Source organism: Salvia miltiorrhiza, unplaced genomic scaffold, assembly GCF_028751815.1.
Source record: "Salvia miltiorrhiza cultivar Shanhuang (shh) unplaced genomic scaffold, IMPLAD_Smil_shh fragScaff_scaffold_66:::fragment_1, whole genome shotgun sequence".
Taxonomy (NCBI): Eukaryota; Viridiplantae; Streptophyta; class Magnoliopsida; order Lamiales; family Lamiaceae; genus Salvia; species Salvia miltiorrhiza.
This window is the reverse complement of record NW_026651477.1, coordinates 57,391-73,771: the sequence shown is the minus strand read 5'-3', so window position 1 is coordinate 73,771 and position 16,381 is coordinate 57,391. Positions and strand designations below refer to the sequence as shown.

Below are 16,381 nucleotides of genomic sequence, written 5' to 3'. Positions count from 1 at the left end.
GAATTAAATGCAATCCAATCGAAAAATTGAGGGAAAAATCAAAAAATTGAGGCAAAATCAAATTAGGGTTCTTGAGAAAAACACACCCAATCCATGTCTTCGTCTTCATCATCCCGCCGGAACTTCGCCTCCGCCACCGCCATCTGTTACCACTGCTCTCTTCGACCTCAAATCTCTTCTCCACCTCTCTGACACCGCCCCCTGATCCCTCCCAACACCAATCCACACAAAAACCTCCACCGCTGCTGCTACCTTCGTCCCCTGCCCTTTCAACACTAACCACCGAGTGTGCTAATTTCAATGAAGAACTTTGGCCAGAAGCTGTCGCGCTGGATTTTATTCGGTTTCTTTCGTCGGAGATTTGGGCAATTCGTGGTGAAATTGAATCATGGGGCGATGATTTCCCCACTGCTTACTCTTCGAGAATTTTGCTTGTGATTCTGAAGGCGATGACAGAGAAGGAGTAAGAAGGGACTGTTCAATCGTGTATGAACATCGTGTATAAAACAACGATGTTTTGGTCCTAATTTAATGACTCAGCACAAGCTTTCCACATAGGTGACACGTCAGTGCAATTAGTTGCCGGAAAACATCATTAAGGAAAAAATGAGAATCGGAACTAAGTTCAAGGATTTTAACGAGAAATTTAAAGGTCAAGGGAAAAATGCGAATTCGGGGAAACTGTAGGGATTTTGGCGCTATTTGCCCTTTTTTTAATAGTTCCACCTATCTTAAGATGTTTCTTTATTGGATAAAAAATGTATGGAGTATTTTTTATTTAACTTTTCACTTTTCATTTATCATATTTGACACACTAAATACTTTTTCATCTGTCCTTGAAAATTGTGACCTTATTATCATATTTCAATGTCCCTAAAAATTGTGTTTTTTCTTTATTTGTAAATGACTTCAGAAATTTTTTCTCTCACTATTTATAAAAAAGTGTAGGACTCAATCTTCATTGAAACACAACTATCAATCTATTATACTTTTTTTCTTTAAAATCTATGTTATCTTCATTGGGTCACAATTTTTAAGAATGAATGAGGTATTTTTATGGAGGGAGCAATTAGTAAAAGACTTTCAAGTTCATTTTTTTGAAAAAAGTGGTGAAAAAAACAAAATGCAAGTTGAATATAGTGAAAAATGTATGCGAAGTAAAAGAGTGATGTTAAGAAAAATTGGGATTGGGAGGTTGTGGGGGGCAGAATGGCACATCACACCATCAATCAAACAGCCCCACTCCCCCATTGCTCAAGCATTTATTGCTTCTACCCAAAACCAAATGCTAAAAAGCGCAGCATCTCTCTCCTCTTTCTCCCTCTACTCCTCCCCTCCAACCCCATACTACTCCAATACTACTACACTACACCTCTGCCAAGATTGTTTCTTTCGATTCCTTCTTCAGCTGTTCCAGCAAATCTGCTTTTCTGTTCCGGGGTTTTTCTTCTCTTTTTCTTGATTGCGCCAACAGTCTTAGCTCAAGAAGATGCCCAGGCCAGGACCCAGACCTTACGAGTGCGTGCGAAGAGCTTGGCATAGTGAAAGGCACCAGCCCATCAGAGGTTTGGTTATCCAACAGATTTTCAGGTTCCTAATTTCCTTAATTGTTTTTTTCTAAAAAAAAAAAAAAAACTGGGTTGGTTAATTCTTTAGGTAAATTTTGTTGAAGTTTTGTCCAAAAACTGTGTTTCCGAACAGGCTTGTACATGATAATCACTCCGCTGCAACTAAAAAGAACAAAGAATGGCAGGAGAAGCTGCCTATTGTGGTCTTGAAAGCGGAGGAAATCATGTACTCCAAAGCCAACTCTGAGGTTTCGCCTTTTCCCCCCATTTGTGATTTGGTGTTGGTTGAACTGAATTTTGCTATAATTGGCGTTTACTGATTATGTTTATATGTTGGGTAGGCTGAATACTCCAATATTGAGACGCTATGGGACCGTGTGAATGATGCCGTCGACACAATTATTCGGAAAGACGACACCACGGAGACTGGGGAGCTTCTGCCTCCGTGTGTTGAAGGTGCTCATTTTGTTCTCTGCATCTCTATCTCGTTATTGGGTTTTAAGCATTGAGATCTTCTGGTAATGCTAGTTTGCTATGATTTGATGCTTTGTGGAACTGAATTGTGTTTTTCAGCTGCACTTAACCTAGGGTGTGTACCGGTAAGGGCATCCAGAAGCCAAAGGCACAATAATCCGAGAACTTACCTCAGACCTTCCTATCAAGAATGCAATAATAGCATGTCTCCGAGGTTCCTAAAAGACAATGTGAATGAGCGGAATCCTGATTTGATGCCTGCCCAAACCACCAGTAGCTCCATGCTCAAGATGCCCCAACATGTGGATTCCGCTCGTCTAGTTTGGGAGTCTAACAAGCGAATTGCACCAATTAGTACTAACCAGCACATTGCTTCTTCATTTGAGAAGCTTCATTGTATTGGCAATAAGAATGGTGTTGAACTGGAGTGTAATGCTTCTCTGAGTAGAACCTCAGTGTACCCCTTGTACTACGGGATGACTTTCAAACCCGAGGTTCGTCAATTGGGATTTCAGGAAGCTCAGAAGTCGGATTCTGTGATTATTGGCGTGCCGGTGTTTTCATCACCTGCTGAACCTGCTGCTGAAGGCGGGTGCTTACAGAATCTATTCCCGTATGGCGAAGATAAATTTTTGGGGAAAAGGACATGTGAAGTAGCTTCCAAGGATAGCAAAGGGAAGGGACCTCAGGCCGGCTTTGACTTGTCCCTGAGGTTGGGGCTCTTTTCTGACTCGAATTCGAGCAGGGAAAAGGTCTCTGGTTTTGTTACTGATAGCCTCGGTCGTAGGGTATCTCCGTATGAAGGGCTGCCCGTGGAGAAGGAGTTCCCTTTCTTTCCTATGGAGTCTGCTCATAACCCCACACAGTTGCATAACAGTAAGCAGAACGAAGAGAGTGAGAATCAGAATGCGGAATTAGTTTCTAGGAAGCGTAAGCTATCTTTTAGTGGAGATTTAGGAAATGATCAATTTTTCTGGTCACAGGATTCAACTAACCATTTTGTTGGTCAAATGAGAAGACCTGGTATGTAGAGATTTGCCTTCTTTATTGTATTGTGCGATTATATCTTTTCGAGAGAAAATGAAAAAAAGAAAATTGCAGATTGCATGTATATGCAGTTGGGAGTCCTTTCTTGACTTCTCTGCCCAAGTTCTTGACAGGAAAGTATCAGAAGCAGTTGGTGAAAGTTAATGGGACCTGCATCCGAGGTCCTACGGTAATGGTAAATTACATGTTTTAGGAGAATAGTATGATCCTATGGAAATTAGTTTTTATCTTATCTCTAGGATTCATATTCCATTTATTATGCATTTAAAACATGACAGCAGAGGCAGCAGCAAATTGTAAGTGTAACTGCATATTCAATTATTAAGTAGCAAAAGTTATTCTTATTGATAGTGCTATTGGAGCAAAAAGCTATGAAGTTTGCTAGTAATTCATGGTAGAAGAATAATGGTTGAAATACCTATCCGAGCTTCTAGTTGTATCTGGAAGCAGTTCATCGATTTCCTTCTCATTCAATTGACCATTTCACTGGAAAGTTTTGCATTGTTAGGCATGATCTTGTGTTTCAGTAACTGGTTGCTTTAACTAGTTTGGAAAGTTTATGTTTGTCGGGTAAAGAAACATGCTAGAAGGTTTGTTCTAGAGAAAGCACAAGAGTTCCTCAGCAACCTCCTACTACGGGGAGAGTGTAAAAATCGTCTTGATTATAGTATACTCACGAAATATTTTACTGTGTCTAGGAACTCCATAGCTACCAAGCAATGAAAAGGGGTTGCATCTGGGGCATCCTTTAATGCCTTGTCGAACCATTGATTCCACGGTGAGTAGATACACGACACGATCGTGTTGAATTCTTGGGTGGCTGAGGAAGTGAATTGATGTAGTTGGCTGACTAGTAAACTAGTAAGTAAGGTAGATCTATTGCTGGCATCTTCTTGTGTGATCTCATCATGTTAAAAGTGGCTTATAACTGCTCTTTTTCGAGTGCGTACGACGGCCTGCTATTCCATCTGAAAAGAAAGGAGGGAAACTCTAATTTGTCGCAGTAATAATGTGGAACTTGGTGGATTTCTTGCTTTTATGTGTCATGTGTAGCTGAAGCATTTGAGGCCATGATGTTTTTAGCAAAGGAGAAAGTGAAAGCAACCAATCTTTTGACCTGCAAAATTTGATCATTCAGAATCATGAGTATGCATTTTAATTCTTAAAAATGGTGTTACAGATTAATGAAGTCCTCCATTATTGTGCATGTGGTTCAGTGCATTAACCATTTTACTGTTTACTTGGATCGTCAATGAATATTTTGCTCTTTGTACTATTGCATTTATTTGAGTCTGGTCCACTGCTTTTTTTCTTTTCTTTTCTTCTTATTGTGAGAACAGCAAAAAATTGAAGTACAGAAGGCAAAGGTAAAGTAGGAGTTTGTTAACAGTAGAAATAAATAAATTTATTTATTGCATATATTTGGTTGTTGTTTGAATGTGTAGGTTTTGAAATGGGTGAATTATTGAGGAGTGTTATGTCATAAAAGTGGGGAGTGGTCCTTCAAAAGTAAGAATTGGTTGGCATGTGTGTGTGTGTGTTTAGATGTCACCTCATGTTCCCAAATGCAACCCAACATTACATTTGGCAGAAGAGGTGGTTTCTCACTTTAATCCATCACACCTCACCTCAATTATTCTTTGCATGTTTCCCCCATTTATTATATTTTGTGTAATTTAGTAGCCACAAAAGTTACTAGTGGTTGATACGATCATTTACTTGAATCCAAGACTTTAAATCTGAGTTGGTAAAGTAGATGTTGGGCATTTCCAAAAGAGAATGTAAGGTCATGAATCAATATTCATGTATTTAGAAATTCAATGAGGAATCCGAATTTTGAATGGTCAAATTTCATCTGATCATTCATTAAGCTTCACGAAACATTCCTCTTTAAAAAAAAAGCTTCAAGAAACATTATCCCTTGGGTTAATTGTCAAAAATTTAGGAACTTTGGTTTTATTTTTAATTTTAATGCGCTTTAACAATAATGTTGTTTTTCAATTTGTAGCAAACTAAACACGTCTAATGCATTTTTTTTGAGCGCCACGTCTAATGCATTTTAACCTCATTACTCCGATAATGTTGTTTTGTGAGTGATATGTGGAGTGTAAACATCAAATTTATTACCAAGGATGTGTTCTCTTTGATGGTAAATTTATCATAGATAAATGAGAGATAAACAAAATTTTACTCTTTAAATCCTTTCATTCTTTTCCCTCATTTCCTACAAAATAAAATTTGATCCTTCCTTTTCACTACAAAGGAGGGATAGGGAAAAGAAAAGAATGATTTAAAGAGTAAAATTTTGTTTATTCTTCTTTTTTCCATGATAAATTTACAACTAAAGAGAACGCACCATAAGTGTTAAAATGGACCTTGTGAAGATTGGGAGCAAAATGTTGGAAATTCAACGAAGATCACAGTCACAGGCATCCAAGCTCTCGTGACGAATTAATTCAGGCGAAACTCTTCCGGCTATGAACAAATATCAAATATGGTTTTCAAAGATCGAGATGAGAAGAGCCAAAACTAGAAAATATCAACCATATGCTAAAGATTTCTCGACACTTCTAAGCTAAGGGCATAATAGATGGCTATAAATAGTGTGTACATTATATAATGAAAGTTTAGCTATTTATAGCCACTTGTAACTTAAGGGCATAATATATTTTTCATTTTTGGGTTACAAATTCAAGTTTGTCATGCTTTACGTTAGACGATAACTTCATCAATTCAGGTCTTTACGTGTATTGCACTGAAGGGTAACATTGTCTGACATCATATATTTTAAAATAGGGTTAAGTATCAATTTGGCCCCTAACGTAGAGGCCCATGTAGCTATTAACACCCTATGGGTAGGGGTGTGTCAACTAAGCCTCTGAAGTACCTAATTTTCGCCAATTAACCCCTCCGACTTAACGGACGGTTAACACCGTTAACTATTTTTATTTTTTTATTTTTATTTTATTTTATTGGTGGTGGGACCCACACCATCTTCTTCACCAAGCTCGCCGGAAACCTAATCCACCCCTTCCCCGAAAATCCTGCGTGGCGGCGACGAGGGTGGCCGGCGGAGCTCTGGTGGCGAGTTCGGCAAGGCGGCGCGTTGAGGAGGCTCAGCCGCTTTGTTGCTGCTCCTTTCGCTACTATGGAAGACCGAAGATGGCGCTCAGGGCTGGAAAAGGAGGAAGAGTGGTGGCTTCGCGGTGGTGGTGCGGTAGAGCGCGACGACGGCGCGGCCAAGCTGCGCGCGGCTGCCGACTGCTGCTGGAGTTGCTGCTGTTGTTGTTACTCTGTTGCTGTTGCCGCTTTTACGCCGTGGAGGAACGGCAACTGGTGGTGGTGGCGAGGAGCGACGGCGGCGGTGGTAGGTGGCGGCTGCTGCCTTTGCGCAAGAGAGGGAGTAGGCCGAGAGAGAGAGTTGAACGTGAGAGATGAGATAGACGAGAAAAAGCAGAGCGTGAGAGAGAGAGATGTGAGCTTGTCGCCGCTGCGACGCCGGAGTTTCGGGGAAGGGGTGGATTAGGTTTCCGGCAAGCTTGGTGAAGAAGATGGTGTGAGTCCCACCACCAATAAAATAAAATAAAAATAAAAAAGTAAAATAGTTAACGGTGTTAACCGTCCGTTAAGTCGGAGGGGTTAATTGACGGAAATTAGATATTTCAGGGGTTTAGTTGACACACCCCTGCCCATAGGGTGTTAATAGCTACAGGGGCCTCTACGGGCCAAATTGATACTTCACCCTTTAAAATATTATGATAACGGATTTTTATTAGGCGGTTCATTCCAAACGAATAAAGTGTTTCCACGTGTCTTTGGTCGATAATGACTCATTTGTCTTTTACTCCTATCAAACTCTCAATGTCGTTTTCTCTAGTCAATAGATAGTCTCTTGTGATCTGAACAGGATGCTCATTTATTTTGACCTAGTGGTTGCGGATGAATTTGCCGCACTTTTTTTTTAATTTATTTTTATTTTTTATTTTTGACATCATGTTCATTTGCGCAACAAAAGTTGTGTGTTCCCCTTTAGATCTGCTGACGTTGTATGTCTTTAAAGAAGAGCATGTATTTTCAACATTTAATCTTTAGCAAAATTGAAGAATAAAAGTGCTTACCATTTATTTAGGCACTGTTTGGAGTTTGGATGGAAGAATTTAAAGTAAATTTGGAATCGTTGGGTAAAAGATTAAATATATTGTATGGATAAGTTTTTTTTTTGGATTGCAATGTTAATAACGTTGTTCGCAATCTGGCAATATCAATATGCGCTTTTGTTCAATCTTTTAATCGTGTCGATACCTGGAAATTTTCATTTTTTTAATTCAAAAAAAAAAAAAACTTAAACAAAGTTTTGTTTTATCAATATGTACAAATTACACTAAAAATTATGAACCATCCGATTTTATTTAATGACTAAATTATGAATAAGTATACTTTGACATAATAAACACAATCAATAGATATAACGTTAATTAAATACAAAAACCTGTATAAGAATATATAACTAGACACTAATCAAGATACGAAAATGAATTTTATATAAATGCAATCGTCAAAGTGAAGGCGGATTAGATCAATAGAGCAACGGAGGCGGAGACGGCGAGGAAGATAGCAGAGAAGGCGGCGGTGGTGAGAGACGGAGAGGCGGCGTTGAATGAGCGGACTTGAACGGTAACCTTCTGGCCGTTGCTGCAGTGGTCGCCGACGGTGCAAATGAAGTAGTAAGGCTCGGTGGAGTTAAGGATGAAGTTGTATGGGCTTACTGTCTGGACTGGGCCCAAATTGCTTGTTGCACTGCAGTTGTCGTAACCATCTTTCGTCACTTGGGCTACATTGTGTGTTCCAGTCCAGCTGAATGCTGCATTTTAAAAAAAACAATACAATTACAGTTAGTCTCGTGATTATAAACAATTAAAAAAGATTACTTATTCAGTTATTTGGATTGTGCAGAAATTGGAGATTAACGTGTGATGACGTAATGCTTGGTTTCAAGGGAGTATCTGCGGTATGCGTATGTCCAATTGTTTCATTTAAAAACATATCAACCAATCTATATCTGACGTGCCTCACAAATTTTGTGCATTGTGATTTACTAATATAAATCTTTTTTTTCTAAAAAAAAAACCTATATCCGACAATACTAATATATGTTTAATATATCATATTTATTTATTACTATTACATCACTCTCAGTCTTATTTTTACTACAATTTAACGATGATATATTGTGTAATATTATAAGATATTTCAATTATAAATTTATCACATCAACAATATATCATAGATAGAGCTTATGCAAATTAATCTTATCTATATTCACATCAACAATCTTATTTTGCAACAACCCGTGCTTGTTTTTGATCCACTCTATTTAAACACTTAATTATAATGTTATTAAAGACGCCTTCTCTATATCACAAAAAAAAAAAAAAAAAAAACGTCCTCTCTTACTTTAAGAACTAAAGCAATATTCCAAAAATTTTATCTAATTATCCACAATAAAACCCAAGAACAACACAGAAATTCAAGTTTGAACATTTTTTGGTGGTGAGGATTTAAAAAAAAATTCATACCAAGATCTGGACTTTAGAGTGTGTCGGTAGAATTGGAGTCACTAATTTCCTAATTATTAGCCACCCAATTTAGGCTGCTTTTATGAAATGCATAGTGATTACTATTATTGAAGAAATTAAATGCGTATAATTAATACTCACTTATGGTGTCTCCGACGTCAAAATCTTTAAGCCTAGCCCATGTCTGGTAGGCTACTTCTCCAAGAGGCGGCCTCGTCCACCCGAGGTCATCTCCCACCGTGTACGTATCGGCGGCGCAACCGCTTAATAGGGCGGCGGCGGCCAACCACCCAAACAATACCAAATTCTTAGTGTTAGCCATTTTTTTTACTAAATATGTTGTGTGTTCAAACAGGTCGCCCCTGAGCTGCTTCTAGCTTTGTTTGTTTTTGTAAATTGTTGTGAAATGTAGTAATTTAAATTTTCATGCATCGGAAATGGGTGTATATATAGGTGAGGGAAAGCGTGTTTTTACGGATAGAATAATTAAGTAAATATATAGAGAGAAGGAAAGAATACTGCTTTGAGGAAATCAAATTGGGCGTCTGCTTTTTGTAGATTCGTGATTTTGACTCGACAAAGGATACAAGGGAGAGAGTTTCGCGGAAACGCGTTTTCATGCTTAAATTTTATTTGTACGAATAATTCATACATGGACTGCTAACTATATATTACCATTTCTTTTAATTATTTCTTAGCAATCTTATTGTTATTGACTTCTTTTGAAGCTTAATTTGCATCATGTGTTTAGTTTTTTGATATTTTGTTAGATTCAGTTCGATATTTAACTTGGATTATGCATGCCATAATCGACTGCAATTGAGTTTGATTGTGTACTAATATTAATGTAGCAACTACGATACCTGATTTTATAGAGTTAATTGCAATATTGTAAATTAAATAGACACAACCTTTTAATTTATGTGTTTTTTTAACATCGGTCTCCAAAATATTTGAGTAAATTAAAGTGACATAACTAACATAATTTTCTCACGCGGGCACATGATTTATTGACACTGAGAAAAGATATATACTGATTAACATTTTGTGACATTGGTGAAACATAGCCATTTTACTTGGTCATTATATAAATAGTAGTTAATGTTTAAAAATATATAAATTTTATAATAATTTTTGTGTAAATAGACTATTTTTATCCTTAATGAAATTGAAAAAAAAAATCACATTCATGGGAAAAATTAAAGATTAGCGCAATCACGCGCAATTGAACGATTTCGCATGATACTGAAAATTAATGTGAAAATCAAAGATTCATGCGAAATTAAATATTTACACGATGGCGGAAATTGAACGATTGCACACGAATTGAACGATTTCAAGTGATAGTGCAAATTCAAGTGAAACTCAAAAGTTGATGTAATCAAACAAATTGAACAATTTCGCATAAAACTTCAACTTGATCATTATTTTCAGATTTTGAATTACAGGGGCATTTTTATAAGAATTTACACATTTTGATTAAAAATTTGACATTTTCAAAATTTGGCTAGCTATACTATTTATATACCTATTAATTAAAAAAAATATATATTTTTTGCATGCCTCTTAGTTTTATAGGTTTGGAGCAACTGAATTTGCAATAATAAATTGAACGCCTAACCTTATGATCACTTCTTTGTTTTATTTGTTTTTCTCACTATTTGTAATAATTAATTTCGATCCTTTAAATTTACAAGAGTAATTAAAATCGAACTATTACGTTCAAACTAAATATTTCATTAATTCTTTATGGATATATCCCACTTTGCCCATAATTACTAAAAACTACAATGTCTACGTACGTGTACCCCCCCCGGGGGGGGGGGGGGGGGGCACGTATAACATTATGTTTGAGTTATCGCGTCGTCTCATGAGTTGCATGATCGCTATCAAATTAATTTCTTCTATATACCAATAATTTATTTCAAAATTTCAAGCATTACAATAAACAATTGTATTTCAATGTGAAAGTACCACTACTTTCTCTAGCTACTTTTCAATCGCCATTTTCGATTTTTTTTTTAATATATACTTTTTTTTTTGTTTCTTTCTCTCGGCGGGTGGGGTTTAGGTTGCCATTATTATTAGGAAAAAATACCAATTAATATTTGATTTTAGATATTCTCTTATGAAAATATCTCCAGCTTCAATTATTTATAATATAATATTAAAATTTTAATAATACTCTTTTTGAATTGGGGGAATGAGGACAAATTTTATAATAGTAATATTTTTTCTTTTTCTTTGGGGACGGTGGGGCCGGGGTCGACTCTAAACAAACTTTTAACAACGAAATCGTTCTAGAAATAATACTTTTACTCCTTCAATCATGAAAATATATACAGTTTAGCCAAAGGAACAAATAGTCATCGCTCTCTCAAAAAGTGATCGTTCTAGAATTTAGTTTATGCTCGTTCAATTATCAAACAATGAATGCATGTTGACATATTGTTGTTGATTAGTCTCACATTCACACTCGCAATAATTAATTATTAAACGTGTTTGAATTCTAAACCATTTCTTAATTACATCTAGATTTAAATCAATATTATCATACATATATATAATTAGACCGACGTTAGTAAACGTGTCTGAATTCTAAACCATTTCTTACTTAGATTTAAATCAATATTATGTTTATACACACAATTAGACCGATACGTTTTGCTCACATAATATTCTCTTTTGTCAAACATCAAAATTTCGGCATATTGGCGGAAGGTGTTAATTTTAGTTATTAATTTGAAAATAAATGAGATACGATTACAAAGTATAGTACTAACATTTAATTTCTCGTTATCTTGTTTTAAAAATCAACGTACCTATTCTAACTCTTATAATTTTAAGTGAAACGGCATTGTAATTCTTTCCACGTCATGGGGTAATAATGACAAATCGGAATTCTCGGCCAGAAGGAATTCGTGGAGAAATTTTATGTTATACTCCAGTATATAGTAATCCAAATATTTATATAATTGATTTAAACATGGATTTCAAGGCTAATTCTTTAAAGTAAAACCCCCCTTATATCTAAATGAAATCCGTGTTTAAATCAAGAAGCCGAAATCAAATAATAAGTCCATATATACTCTATTTATTTCCAGCTTTAATCCATTTATTATACTCGAAATCTTAAAGAAAAATATTAATAAAATTATTTTCCTCTTTCGATTTTCCATTAACCGGTTCATATTGGTTTTATTTTGATACTATCACCCGGTTCAACTAGCTAGGATTAGGAATGCCAACTTTCAGTTTCAGACAGGTCAAGCCAACTATATTTCAGTTGCATGTGGGTCGATTTTCACATTATTGGATTAAATAATAAAATCATTCATACAAACCCTGAGAATCAATCTCAAATAAAGGAATTCAATTCTATTAAGTACAATTATGGCTTATCAAACTTTTATCTCTAGTGCTAATATTCTTCCCACTGGTAAAAATTTGGAATAATATACCCGAAATAAAAATCACGAAGTAATGAAAAATGAAAGGTGGAATATAGCAGAATACAAAAACCAACTTTATTAGTATTAATTACGTACCAATCAAGGATATGAAACATAAATCTAACAATACAATAATCATTAAACATAAAATAAAAATGTATATGAGATCAAAACAAATCACCAAACAAAAACAAAATTGTCTGCATCATGATCTAGTTACACAGGAACGCCAGAGCAACGGCCAAGAAAGTGATGGGCAAGGCCGCAGCCGCAACCGATGCGGAGGAGCCGCTGGGTGGAGGTGGAGGGGTACGTGGGCTAGGGGTAGCCGGCGTCGAGGGGGTAGACGATGAGGGACCACCGGCGCTGGTCGGGGGAGTCGCGGCGCTGGTCGGGGGAGTCGCGGCGCTGGTCGGGGGAGTGGCGGAGCTGGACGGAGGAGTAGCTGAGCTTGGCGGCGGAGTAGGTGGGGAGGAAGGGGTTGGAGCTGGGCTTGAAGGAGTTGGTGCAGGGGCGCCGCCGCTGCTACCGGTGACGTTGATGGCTAGCTTTTGGCCGAAGGAGCAGTGTTGAGGGAAGGTGCACATGTAATAGTGCTCTCCAGCGGATGTGAGGGTGATCCTCGCCGGAGAGGCGGTGGTTGGCGGCGTCGTGGTGGTGGAGACGTTGCAGGAATCGAATTCGGCCTTAGTCACTTGTAACACGTTGTGTGCCGCGTTTGTAAAGTTGAACACTGCAAACCACGTATAAAATTAATATGAGCGAGTTAAAATTTAAAATTTCTAACAACGATAATGTTAAAATTATTTTTTAAAAAAAATATATTGGTTGGGCCCTCAGCAACCAACACCTAGATTCGGAATAAAATTAAGTATACCATAACTTTATGTCTCACTTTGTGTTCCACTTTTAATTTTATTTAGTTTCTTATATATATTTTCTTCAATTTTAACTTTATATACTTTAGTTTAATTTTGTGATTATTAATTAGGATTTATTCCATTAATCTAAGGTATATAATTATTTTTTATCACTTAATTTTACTTTTATTAGCTAATAGGTTGATAAATTCAAAGTCATGGTATATACTTTTTTAAAAATTTTATTTTTTGAAATAAAAATTAGAAATAATTTATAGTATTATAATAAATTTTATTTTTAATTATAAAAAATATTTTTAAATTAATAGATATAAACATGGGATGTACACATAAAATTTGGTACTGATGATTAGTATAGTATTTATAGAATTAAATTGTTGCGGCGTATTATTTTGACTTATAAGGTCATAGCGAAAGCGTTACCTAAAATGTCACCGACCACGAAGACTTTGTTCCTAGCCCAAGTTTGGTATGCAATTGGACCACCGGGAGGTACAAGCCAGCCAAGAGCATCACCTACTGTGTAAACTTCCGCTTCCGGTGATGGTGTGGCCGCTGGCGGCGGAGTGGCGGGCTGTGGTGCTGGGGCGGCGGAGGCGGCGGTGACATTGATCGCCAACTTCTGGCCGAAATCGCAGTGGCTTTGGAAGGTGCAGAGGAAGTGGTGCTCACCGGCAGATGTCAAGGTTATGTTAGTTGGAGAAGTGGTTGATAGTGAGATGGGATTTGTGGTATTGCACGAATCAAATGCTTCCTTGCTCACCTCAGCTACATTGTGTGCATCTGCGGTGAAATTGAACACTACAAATATAGTAATATTTAGTTAGTACTCTCTACCATTAATTGAGTCTAATTAAATTGAAAACATAAATATGTGTAACATATATACCTAGCACGTCACCCACGGTGAAGGTTTGTGTGGCGGCCCATGTGCGGTAGGCCACGTCGCCGCCGGGTGGGACGAGCCAGCCGAGCGCGTCGCCCACGACGTGTGTGGTTTGTGCCGATGAGCCATGTAGCATGGCAGCTGCAACTAATGATAGAAACACAAACATGTTTAATCTTGTTGCTTCCATAATTGAATTTTAGTGTTCTTCAGGTTGCCCCTGCGATGTTTCTATACCAATGTATTTGATTTTCTTTCACAATATCACTATAATGGATATATAGTGATTGAATGAAATTATTAAACTCAAAGTGGGGTGGTGAGATTGTCATAATAATTTTGATACATATTGTATTTATAGAGAGCATAAATAAGTTACGCACCCGTAGTCAATAGAAGCTTCACATGAGCGTGACACGGTATGACCAAGAAAAAGTCGATTTTAATTGTGTTACATTATTTAATATTTGAATTAGGGACTTAGTTGGTCCATATGTTCCACATGAAAAATGGCAGCGTTTTAAGACTTTACGTGAATGTAAGGCGCACCATGAAAGAGTCCCTAAGTAATGCTAATATTGCGATCTATATGAAATTTAATTAATATTGTTATAACAATACCATAAACATAAATTTATTAATTCTTTATGCACAAACTAAGTCGTCTTTCTTTTAAGATACCTACAACACAATTCATGCACACGACATCTCGATTTATAAAGTATTTGTAGAATTTGGGTCGATGAATTTAGTATTTTCATTTGTGTATGCGTATCTTGATCATAAATATATTTTTATATGTTTCGTTAATATTTAATCCATTTCGAGATATTTTAACGAGGGGTTAATTTTGAGTTTAAAAGTCTTCTAGGGTGACTTTTATGGTTGGGATGCATGGGAATTCCATGACTTCATGTCATGAACAACCGTTGTGTGAATAGTTTAAAAATATATATATATATATATATATATATATATAATAAAAATTAAATGTAAAAATAAACATACATACCCTAAAAGAGTATATAATTTAAATTCAAGGGAGTTGGGACATACGAAAATATAAAATTAATATACAAATGCATATGTATAGAATATGAAAAAGTTCACTATTGAATAACTAAGTGTGAAGTCCTGAAATTCTTAACCCACTTTCTTGGACTATATGGGCGTTGACTTGGTCAATACTTTGAGGTTCTTGGAAATTTTATGGCGCGGAATAGGTATTTTAGAATCTACCTGCGAGTCTGCGTCATTAACCTGGCTAATAAAAAAATATTTTAAAATGAAATTGTTATAAAATTAACTCTGAATGGTAGGGGATCAGTATCATAAATTTATTTTAGTCTAACAACGTCAACATCTAGCAACTGTTTTTTGAAATGAAATTTCTTTTTTTTTTAATTACAAGAGGTATCTGAACATAATCAATTATACAATTGGCACACAGACGGAATCTCACCATCATCCAAATGGTGGAAAAACATCACCACACACAGGAGAAAAACGCTTTGCGTGTGGGACCTTAACACCAAACAATACAACACCACATGTAAACGAGATTATAACACTATCTAAAATGGAAAACATCACCGCACGCAGACGGAATCAAACCTAAGACCTTTCACAAATGAGAGTCTTTGAATGCCTCAACTTTGCCACTAGAGCAAGCTTCGTTTGACTTCCAAATGAAATTTCATATGCAATCTTCCCTTCTTAGAAAATCATAATGGTCATTATTACTCACGCGGTTTCTAAACATTCTAGAGAAAAAAGAATTGGGTAAATGTCATTCTTTTGATTCAAATTTCACAAATTCTTCCGCATGGAGACCTCATCATCACAATTTTAGTACTATGTTTTAGAAAAGTCTCCATTAACTGCTAAGAAAAATATTCATGGCTCAAATTTGTAAAAGATTAATTATTATTTTTTGATCAATTACATAAATAAATAAATTAAAAACCGCATTATAGTGGACATTAACTACCTACTACAAGGCCAACACATGCACACTATATTAAATTTTTTAATCTATAGTATGACATACCGGAAGTTTAAATACTCTTTTTGGTTTCTAAACTTTAATTCTACAGAGAATATGTGCTCGAAAATGCGCTTTCTCTCCCTCTCTCTAGTCCAGAAAATATTAATCAGAAATAAAAGTAAAAGAAAGCTCAAATCTAATAAAATAAAAAATAAAAATCTAACACTAGTGTTTGGACTTTGGAGCATATAACTGTACATGTGTGTGTCCGTTGCACTAAAAACAGTTCTAGTAAAAAACCATTAAAATAACAAAAGTTGACAACATTTCATATATATGTATATATTAAGGTTAGTTGCTAAATTTAACACAAAACTTTTGACCAAATTTGCAATTACAACGTGACTTCTAATATGTTATAATCACGCTCACAATTCTTTCAATATTTATAATTATAACACTCCTAATTTTATTTTATTTTTACAGATAAATTTTGCAAAATCATAAGTA

General features: G+C 36.0%; 3 protein-coding genes across 5 annotated transcripts; 1 reads left to right on the top strand and 2 right to left on the bottom strand.

Moving 5' to 3' along the window:
• Positions 1-1,208: 1,208 nt before the first annotated feature.
• On the top strand, positions 1,209-4,296 carry LOC131003074 (uncharacterized). Of its 3 annotated transcripts, XR_009094528.1 has the most exons (6): positions 1,214-1,590; positions 1,702-1,816; positions 1,910-2,024; positions 2,142-3,065; positions 3,144-3,258; positions 3,788-4,296. XR_009094528.1 is itself a non-coding variant. In XM_057929548.1 (5 exons), the coding sequence occupies exons 1-5, from the start codon at positions 1,490-1,492 to the stop codon at positions 3,176-3,178; spliced, it is 1,290 nt and encodes a 429-aa protein (XP_057785531.1). In that variant the 5' UTR covers positions 1,209-1,489; the 3' UTR covers positions 3,179-4,296. The 3 variants fall into 3 exon arrangements, 2 of the variants coding, with proteins under 2 accessions (XP_057785531.1, XP_057785532.1); XM_057929548.1 differs by having other exon boundaries at positions 1,209-1,590; positions 3,144-4,296; XM_057929549.1 differs by having other exon boundaries at positions 1,218-1,565; positions 3,144-4,296.
• A 3,181-nt stretch (positions 4,297-7,477) lies between these two features.
• Positions 7,478-9,185, bottom strand: LOC131003075 (umecyanin-like). The gene is made up of 2 exons (XM_057929550.1): positions 8,807-9,185; positions 7,478-7,950 (listed from the first exon to the last, which is right to left on the bottom strand). Exons 1-2 carry the CDS (start codon positions 8,985-8,987, stop codon positions 7,661-7,663), a joined length of 471 nt encoding a protein of 156 aa, XP_057785533.1. The 5' UTR covers positions 8,988-9,185; the 3' UTR covers positions 7,478-7,660.
• A 2,985-nt stretch (positions 9,186-12,170) lies between these two features.
• LOC131003086 (uclacyanin 1-like) lies at positions 12,171-14,223 on the bottom strand. The gene is made up of 3 exons (XM_057929566.1): positions 13,888-14,223; positions 13,422-13,799; positions 12,171-12,850 (listed from the first exon to the last, which is right to left on the bottom strand). The coding sequence occupies exons 1-3, from the start codon at positions 14,072-14,074 to the stop codon at positions 12,330-12,332; spliced, it is 1,086 nt and encodes a 361-aa protein (XP_057785549.1). The 5' UTR covers positions 14,075-14,223; the 3' UTR covers positions 12,171-12,329.
• Between the last annotated feature and the right edge of the window lie 2,158 nt (positions 14,224-16,381).